The following is a 9,443-nucleotide window of genomic DNA, read 5'->3' as shown; positions in this document are numbered from 1 at the left end:
TTTGGGATGAGACCTTTTAGTGATGACTCTCACAGCGACATCAAGTAGTACCCGAATATGTTTTGTAACAAAATTTTAATTTTTGAGAACAAAAACGTTTGGTACATAAAACCCTTGTGTGTGGTACTGCAACCTTTGATGCATCACCATTATTAGCCTTTTTAATGTGTGACATCCAATGGAGAGTATTCACATTTTTATGAAAGATGATGTACAAGGCGACAACTTGAATTGCACTTGAAACTCTTGACACACACACATACCAAATGAGACAGATGTAAGTGTAGGGCAGTCTCTCATGTTCATTGCACATTTATCAAGATTGTAATTAATTTTGTTAAACTTTTTTCATTTTTATTTTTCCATCCACCTTTGTAGCATAGAAGAGATAATCACGAAGTATGGCCATGATCGTGCAGAAAAGAATATTGGATCATTGGGACTTGAGGGCATTAGTTCTATGCATCTGCTTGACTCAATTATACCTTCTGTTTTTGGGACTACTTCGCAGAAAGCGTACAATGGGGATTCCGATCACTGCAATTGTTTCGTTTCTTTACCTGCTCTCTGACTTGTCTGCAGCAATCGCTCTTGGGAAGCTCTCCAAGCTTCAAGGTGATGATCAGGATATTTATGCAATCGACCTGTTGAAGGGTTTATTGGCACCGATAATCTTATTCTATCTTGGAGGTCCAGATAATATAACTATCTTACGCTTGGAAGAAAATCAGATGTGGTTGAAACACCTAACAGGACTACTTACACTAGGCCTAAGAGTAGTTTATATCATGTTTCATGCATGGGATACTAAGTATCTGTTCTACCTCCTATCCTTGTTAATGTTTTTTCCTGGACTTCTTAAGTATGGAGAGAGAGTGTGGGTGATCAAGTCAAGAACTATAGAAAAGTATGAGGGTTTTGTTGAGTTGGATCAATCCACAATTAGCAAAATTAGTAATGCACGAGCACTCCGACCTAATGGAAAGCTAGTGCTGCAAGCATATTCCTATCTCCATATCTTAAAACCGCATGCTCTCAATTATGAGCCTAATAGGTCCGAACTAGGAAAATTGGTAAAAGAATTCCACGAATTGGTGGTTGAAAGGGGTAGTGTTCACAATACTTTCAAATTAATTGAGATTGAGCTGGGGTTGATGTATGACATGCTTTTTAGCAAAATAGGCACAATTTTTACATTGTGGGGAAGTATTCTCAGATTTATTAGCATGTCTTGCATTGTTTTGGTGTTAACATTGTTGGTTATCATGTTGAAAAACCCTCCTCAGCCTCCTGCAGATTTGCACATTGATCTTCCAATTATCATAACTCTGCTTGCCGGAGCACTTCTTTTAGAGATAGCTGGGGTTCTTGAGCAACTTGGTTCAGATTGGGCAATTGTCTGGGCATGTAAGCATTATCCGAGTAAGTTGGTCACACCAATTTTTGATCTCCATGAACTTCCGATCTTTAAAAGTAAAAGGTGGTATGAACTTATGGTACAATTCAGCTTGTTGAATTTCTGCATCAAAAAGAAGTCGAAAATGTTCAATGATATTGTGGAGCATTTTTGTGGTAGGGAAAAAATGTTGGCGAGATTCTGCTTGCCATCGAGCCCAATTCATCCTAGTTTGAAAGAAGTAATCATCAATCAGCTTCAGCAGAAGACAAAACATATTTCAGAAGTTGAAACGTCTCAGGTTTCAACTATGAAAATAAGTGAGTGGACCCTTGGGAATTATGGATATCTAGATGAGTTTAAGTGGATTATCGATCTAGAATTTGAGGAAAGTATTGTCGTTTGGCATGTTGCTACAGATGTTTGCTATCATTCAGAGTTGGAAGGTTCTAGGTTGGTCACAGACGAAATAGAAGCAACCAAAACATTATCATATTACATGATGTATCTTCTATTCGTATGTCGTTCTAGTTTACCATTCTGTAACAATAATGCCAAGGTTCTGCAGGCTTATACTAAAGTGAAGAAATTTTTTGAAGCAAGAGAATCTGCGTCATCTAAAGTTGAACCGTATAAGTTGCTGCTTCAGAGAGAATTGGACTCCGACAATATGACAATAAACAACATACACAAACTTGTACGTAGTTTGATGGATAAAGAGAACAAGTGGAAGATCATGAGTAATGTGTGGGTGGAGATGTTATGCTATGCGGCGAGTCATTGCCCCGCGAAAAACCATGTTCAAGAGTTTAGACAAGGTGGACAATTTGTCACTCATGTTTGGCTTCTACTTATGCACTTTGGCGTAAGAAAAATGTCGAAGGTAATTACGTTTCAACAGCCTACTGACCCAAACCAGTTAGACGAGGGGGGATGAGATTATGAACCAGAACAACTAATATGAGTACTATGGGTCTGATGTTTTGGAAAGGATATTGTTTGGATTGTTTTTCATCTTTAGGAGAAACTATTCTTTCAAGTTGTTTGTCATGTTATATGAGGTTTCATTGTTTTAATTTTTATGGTTTTTTTGATGGCCTCGGTAGGCTTTAGTTGTAATTGCTATATTTGGATTGGAGTTTTCTATTGTATTGCTACCATTATGTATAATGTATTGATGTTTCTCTTTTCTACTCTTACATGAGAAGAAATTTATCTCAAGGTCATACTTTTGTTGCTTGTTTTATTAAGCTATTCCATTTATAAAAAAAACATATAATTTTGTATTCTTGTCTCAGTTGTTCCCCTCACACAAACCAAACCAAACCAAACCAAGCTTTAAGTCCCATCAAATGGGGTCGGCCACATAAATCCTTCTTCTCCACATGGCTCTATCAAAGGCTATTTCGTTAGTCAAATTAAATAAAGCTATGCTAGCCAACGTTAATCTAGGCCTACCTGGTCTCCTAACACTTCCATCTATCGTCACTACATCGCATCTTTTCACTACTGCCTCTGTTGGTCTCTGTTGAATATGACCAAACTATCTCAATCGATTCCCTCTCAACTTATCTTCTATCGATGCTACTTCTACCCATTCCTGAATACACTTATTCCTAATTATGTCTTGTCTAGTCTTGCCATACATCCACCTTAGTATCCTTATCTCAGCAACTCTTATCTTATCTATATGTTGTTTCTTGGTTGCCCAACACTCCGTCCCATACAACATCGCTAGTCTAATAACCGTTCTATAGAACTTTGATTTTAGTCTAGTGGGTATTCGTTTATTATACAGTATTCCAGACGCACTTCTCCACTTAAGTCATCCCACCTTAATCCTATGGGCCACATCCGCATCACCCTGCTGTTGTGATAATCGACCCTAAATAACGAAAATGTTCACTCTTAGCAGTTCTTGGTTCTTAATCTTCACTTCTCCTTTACTTTCATTGTTACTGTTACTAAATTTACACTCCATGTACTCTGTCTTAGTTCTACTTGTCCAGAATCCTTTAGATTCAAGTGTTTTTCCTCAAATCTCAAATTTTGTGTTAACTCCTTCTTTATTCTCATCCACTAACACGATATCATCTGCAAAAAGTATACACCATGTCACGTCATCCTGAATATTTCTCGCCAACTCATCCATAACTAAAGCAAAAAGATAAGGACTTAATGTAGATCCTTGGTGTAACCCTACAGTAATAGGAAATTCATTTGTCTCTCCAGCAGGCGATTTAATAGTGGTCACCACCCCTTCATACGTGTCCCTAATCACATCAATGTAAACTTTTATCGCCCATTTCTTCTCTAACACCCACCATATTATATCCCGAGGCACTCTATCATATGCTTTCTCAAGGTCGATAAACACCATATGAATATCTCTTTTCTTTTCACTATACTTTTCTATTACTCTCCTTAAAAGATAGATCGCTTTTATTGTTGACCTGCCAAGCATAAACTCAAATTGATTCTCTGACACCTCTGTTATGTCTTGCAATCGGCGTCCCATCACCCTCTCTCATACTTTCATAATATGACACATTAACTTGATTCCTTTATAGTTGTTGCAATTCTGGGCATCTCCTTTATTCTTATAGATTGGCACTAAAATACTCTTCCTTCATTCATTTGGCATGTTCCTAGTCAACAAAATTTTGCTAAACAACCTAGTCAACCAAGGAACCTCCTTTTTACCCAAACACTTTCAAGCTTCAATAGGGATATCATCGGGTCCTAAAGCCTTATATGCTTTCATCTTCTTAAGTGCAATCTCCACCTTAAAGTTCATAATCCTGCGATAGAACCTATAGTCTTGGTTTATTGTATTACTGGCTATTTCTTCCCCTATTGATGTTCCTCCATGTTCCTCATTTAATAGTTTATCAAAATAGTTCTTCCATCTCTCCTTAATCTCTTCATCCTTTACCAACACCTTAGAAAAAGAAGATTTATTGATAAATAAATAAATTCAAAAAACCAAATTTAAGAAACCCTACCATGATCAAACCAACCCCAAGGAACATCCTCTCTCAAAAATTGAAACAAAAGAAAAAGTACTCAAATTTAGGCTATGTTACATGGACTCAGGTATGGGTGTCGGTTGTGGGTATGCATCTAGAGGTCGGACTCATCAAATTATAAATTTAAGGGTATGCGGACTTGGAAAAAAAAATGTCATATTTTTCTATTTTTAATCTAGTATGTAAGATAAAATTGTACTATATGTAACTTACAGTGTCAAAATGACATTTATAGCAATTATACAACTATATGTACATATAATAATAGTGTTATATACAATTATATATAAGAAGTATCCGTTGAAAAGTATCTGACATATATCTCATACCCTTGTCCGAGTGTCGGCTGTCCGACACGGGTATTTGATTTATTTTAAAGAGTCTGTGTAACATAGAATTTAGGACACCATGTAACAACCTTATGGTAGTACTCAAATTTAAGACACCATGTAAGAAATTTTGGAAAGCCATCCCTCTAGCAGTGTCGTGGTCTACTTGGAGGCATAGGAATATGATTGTGTCTTCAATAAGATTTAGCCTAATATGAATGAGTTAAGTGATCTAATCAAAAGCAGAGTGACTATGTGGGTAAGATCAGCATCTCTAAGGTCACAGTACTCTGTCAATGATTTTGGTTACAACTTGCACCAGGTTAGGATGACCCCAATGCTGGTTGATGAAGCTTTTTTGGGTTTGATGGGCTTTTTTGGGTGACTATGGGGTTGATGTCTTTTGCTTTTGATTTCCTTTGCTTTGGATTAGGATAAATTACTAATAGGTTCTAATAGTTAGACTTAATTCTTATCAAGTCTTATTGAAAGTTAGTCATAGTAAAATCGTAGATAAAAATATTTTTTTGTGCACTTGTCGAAAAAAATTGACAATTATTGACCTTTTTTTTATTATAAATTGTCGCTAAAACTTATAATTAGTGATATTTTTTTATGACGAATTTTTTAAATTGTCACTGAAAGCTGAAAATTAGTAATTTTTTTGGTGATAATTTTTTTTTTTAAATTGCCGCTAAAACTTATAATTAGTGACGTTTTTGTGACAAAATTTTTATATCATCGCTAAAAATTAACAATTAGTGATATTTTTTTAATAGTTTTTGATGAAAAATATCGTTAATTATCACAAGAATTATTGAACAATAAATCCATTTATTAAGACCTACATGTAAATCCCCCAACACATTATGTCTAATAGGTTAGAGATGCTCTAATAACGTCCTTAAAACTGTTTTCAGAATTTTCAAAGGTGAAATACATTAGCCCTGCAAATAAGGGTAAAGCGGACATAAAAAGTCTTATGAATTTAAGATTATGATCTCAACTCATAATAGAACGGAACCAACTAGGCCTAACCTAGTTGGCTACCATGCCTTCCTTAGGGTTTAGTCCCAAGGAGGTCATGGGTTCAATTCCCTTTGGGGGGGTTGAATTAAGAGAGTGCAAGCATTTAGGTGCTTTGCCAAGGGTGGGGAGATTTTCTCCCATAGGTGTGTAGACGCGCCCGCGTGGGCCTCGCTACGGTTCGGACTCGATTTGTGTCACGGTTCTAAATCTGAACCAAAGAGTCCAAATCTGGCAAATTGTTTTTGAGAAATAGATTTTTTTTTGAAAGAAGTGCCAAACATGGACTGCTTTGCCAGATACAGAGTCGCCACCTAAATATTTTAAAATGGGGGAATTTAGGAAACCCTGACTCGGTGCCGAAGGCCACATGTCCGTCATCACCGGAGTTGTCTCGGCTCGGGAGCTTGGGTACGATCGGGGAAGGTCAGCTATGAGCACCCCCTTTCGCCCGGTCCGAAGACCGGCCTCTACTAACCGTGATATCTGATTTTGAAAACTTTATGTGTTCTTAACCCGGTTATTAGCCTAGAATTACTATGTTGTGCGCGCAGCAAACAAGTATAGACCAAATTGCCCAAATTGGAACAAAACATTCTATGTTCATTTTGAAAATGGTTTGCTACTCGCAAGTAGGCTAAAATGCAGGTTTTGCCACCCTCAAGTGGGCTTTTTAGAAAAGACGGTTTTGCCACTATTTAGTGGGCTTAAAACAAATATAGTTTTAACGCATTATCCCAATTTAAGCAGTTTGACCTCCACCCACAGGCATTCAAGCAATTTATCTCATGTAAACACTTAGCCGCATGGCAAGCATACTTTTATGGCAACATTCACACGCATGTTGGATGCTAAAGCATAACCACTTACATTGTACTCCGTGCCAAAACAATAAACTAGTTAGCAAATATGCGTGTCCTAGTTCATGTTATTTTGCCTAATGCAACACATACAAGATGCAATTTTAGTTAGGCTCGGTTAACCTAAATATGGCATATGATATGCAACCAACTGTTTCATGTATTCAATTTTGGAATTTGAGAATACGAATGCGGTTAGTATGATGTACCGAGCTCGGTGCATGCCAACAGATGCATGAATGCACGCATGCATATCATAAGGTGTGCTAATCTCAAAAATGCCCTAATCTACCATTATAAGCAGATAAATAAAAGGGAAGAAAGAAATGGGGATTGGAAGACATACACACACTCACCCACACTTATTACATGTTTACCCTCACTCAGAGGGTTCGAATTAATATTACAGTCCCAAAATAATGAACAAACAAAATTATTACAAAATTTCTCTAATTAATTAAAAGAAAGGAAGCAAAAGGAAAGAAGAGGGTGGCCACAGCCTCTGCCTCGGGGTGCGCGGATGATGCATGCTCGAGTCCGTCCTGCCCGGAAAACCCGTACTATACTCTTGTCGCCTTTGTTTGTACTGCCTTGTCTTTCTGAAAATTGCCAAAGTACTGGAACAAGCTCCTTGCATCCTGCAGAGCACCACCGGCCAGACAGAATTGCCACCGGCACTTCAAAATTCCCATCGGCACTTTATCGGATTCATCGGCATTCCAGATAGTGCCGGTCGGCACTAAATTCTGCCGGTCGGCAGAAACTTCCTACAGAAGACAATTTGACAGCAAACAGAGAACAGACAGTGCATAGCATGGAGTTTTTGGACACATGTAAGCATGGTCCTACTTCTTATCATGTTTTGAACTCAAAGAAGCATGACTTTCGATCCTTGAACCACCAATGGTACATGATGGGTCAAAAGATCGAATTTGCCATTTGATATGAAAATGTATGCAACAAACAACATGAAAACCGGGGCCTTATCAAGATGGAGTCAAAGGTCCCGATGACCGGGAATCGAGGCACATTGCATCACTTGAAGTATGAATGGTCCTTGATTTCCACACTTAGTTTGACACCCCAAACCAAGTAAATGCAATGCATGTAATGCTCAACAAGGCTCAAATGTATCATGCCATCAAGATTAAAGCACAACAAGCATTATGCGACCAACATGGTAAATATATAATATCAAGCATACAAGGTACAAACATGATATAAACATGGACCAAATTGACTATGGGATTGATGTGCTACAAAGCTTAATGGAACAACTATGCAACAAACATGGAGCAAACATGCAAGAGGGCTTAAAATGGCAAAGGGGGCAGGCCCTCACCCTTCTCAAAACAGTGGCCAAGAGTGCTCAAAATGATAGACAATCAACTCATGTTAACAAGCAAACTCATGGTCCCAAAGCTAAGGCGCACAAAGAAACAACTTACCCCCACCAACACGACCTCTCATGGCATGATCAAAGCCAAGCAAAAACAGAATTTGTGCATGCAAAAAAAAGGACCCCAAGACTCCTAATATGGCAGCTAAAACATCTCCCATAAAGCATATGCACTAAGGCTCATTCTTAGGCATAAGAGGACACACCCCCAAGGCATTAAAGAGGCCATGCATGCACACATACAAGCATGATTCTTGGGCTAAAATGTGGTTCTTAGATGATGTTGAATCATGAGGGTTAATCACAAACATACATATTAGAGGTCAACATGCTCAAAGCTTTTAAGCTAAAATACAAAGCAACCTTAACACACATGTCAAGCATAACTAAATGGATAACCAACAAACCTTAAACATGGAAAAACAACACTAAGAACTTCATGGAACTAAACCAATTCTCACAAGAATCATGGCCTAATCATGATATGCATTTCTAAGCAAGATGGAGCAATACAAAGCAAATATTATAAGCATACAAAGAGGCCCAAATCCGACCAAAAACAGAGGTTATATATGACCTAAGATGCCTAAAAAAATGCTGGAATGAAGCCAAGAAACATCAAGCACACATGCTACCCTCTTGAGCCCAAAAAGCAAGGAAACAAAACCATAAAGGGAGAGGGGTGTCCCTCCCCTATGCAAGATTTCAAACCAACTTTTTTGACACTAAAATACACTGATTTTTAGTGATGAAAAGATCAAAGTGCTGAAATGAACAAAACCTTATCAAAGAGGCACCAAAATAGACCAAACAAGGCCTTATGAGGATGAGTTTGCACTCTAAACACAAAGTGACCTTAATGAAAGTGCTAGAGCAGGAAAATATGAGCCTTTTTTATGTTATACACAAGAGCCAAAACAATAAACAAAATAGGTAGAAAACCAATGCAAGTTTGGGGAATAAAAGGGAAGATGCTCACCCTTGAAGAACCCTTGAAGAACAAATGGTCTAGCCTCCTTCTTTGGATCAAAACCAGTCCAAAACTCAAGAAACAACTCCTCTAAGTCCCTCAATCTCGGAATAAGGTGTAATGGTGTGTGTAATGGTGCAAAAGTAAGGTAAAACACACCTTTTGGGCCAAGAAACACACACAAGAAGGGAGAGGGAGAGAGGTATATAGATAATATGTATCTATATCTCTAAAGGCTGATTTTTGCTTCTGTTTTTCTAACCTAGAACCAAGAGGAAAGCCTCTCTCTTATAGGACTCCCTCTTGCAAAGCTTATTCAACAAGCTTGGCTAGAGGGAAATCCCTCCATACACGTGTATGGAGGGGAAAGGAGTTGGTGCCAGCTATCACAGCTGGCACAAAATATCTCCATAAAGTGGAGGAACAGTGGTCGG

General features: G+C 38.0%; 1 protein-coding gene across 1 annotated transcript; it reads left to right on the top strand.

Moving 5' to 3' along the window:
• Positions 1-401: 401 nt before the first annotated feature.
• On the top strand, positions 402-2,333 carry LOC145819255 (uncharacterized). The gene has a single exon (XM_082913221.1). The coding sequence runs from the start codon at positions 402-404 to the stop codon at positions 2,331-2,333; it is 1,932 nt and encodes a 643-aa protein (XP_082769347.1).
• The last annotated feature ends 7,110 nt before the right edge of the window (positions 2,334-9,443 follow it).

The sequence above is a fragment of the Camellia sinensis genome, chromosome 2 (assembly GCF_055761805.1).
Source record: "Camellia sinensis isolate YWXY chromosome 2, ASM5576180v1, whole genome shotgun sequence".
NCBI lineage: Eukaryota > Viridiplantae > Streptophyta > Magnoliopsida > Ericales > Theaceae > Camellia > Camellia sinensis.
Note: the sequence above shows the minus strand (reverse complement) of the source record. Positions and strands in the feature narration are given on the sequence as shown.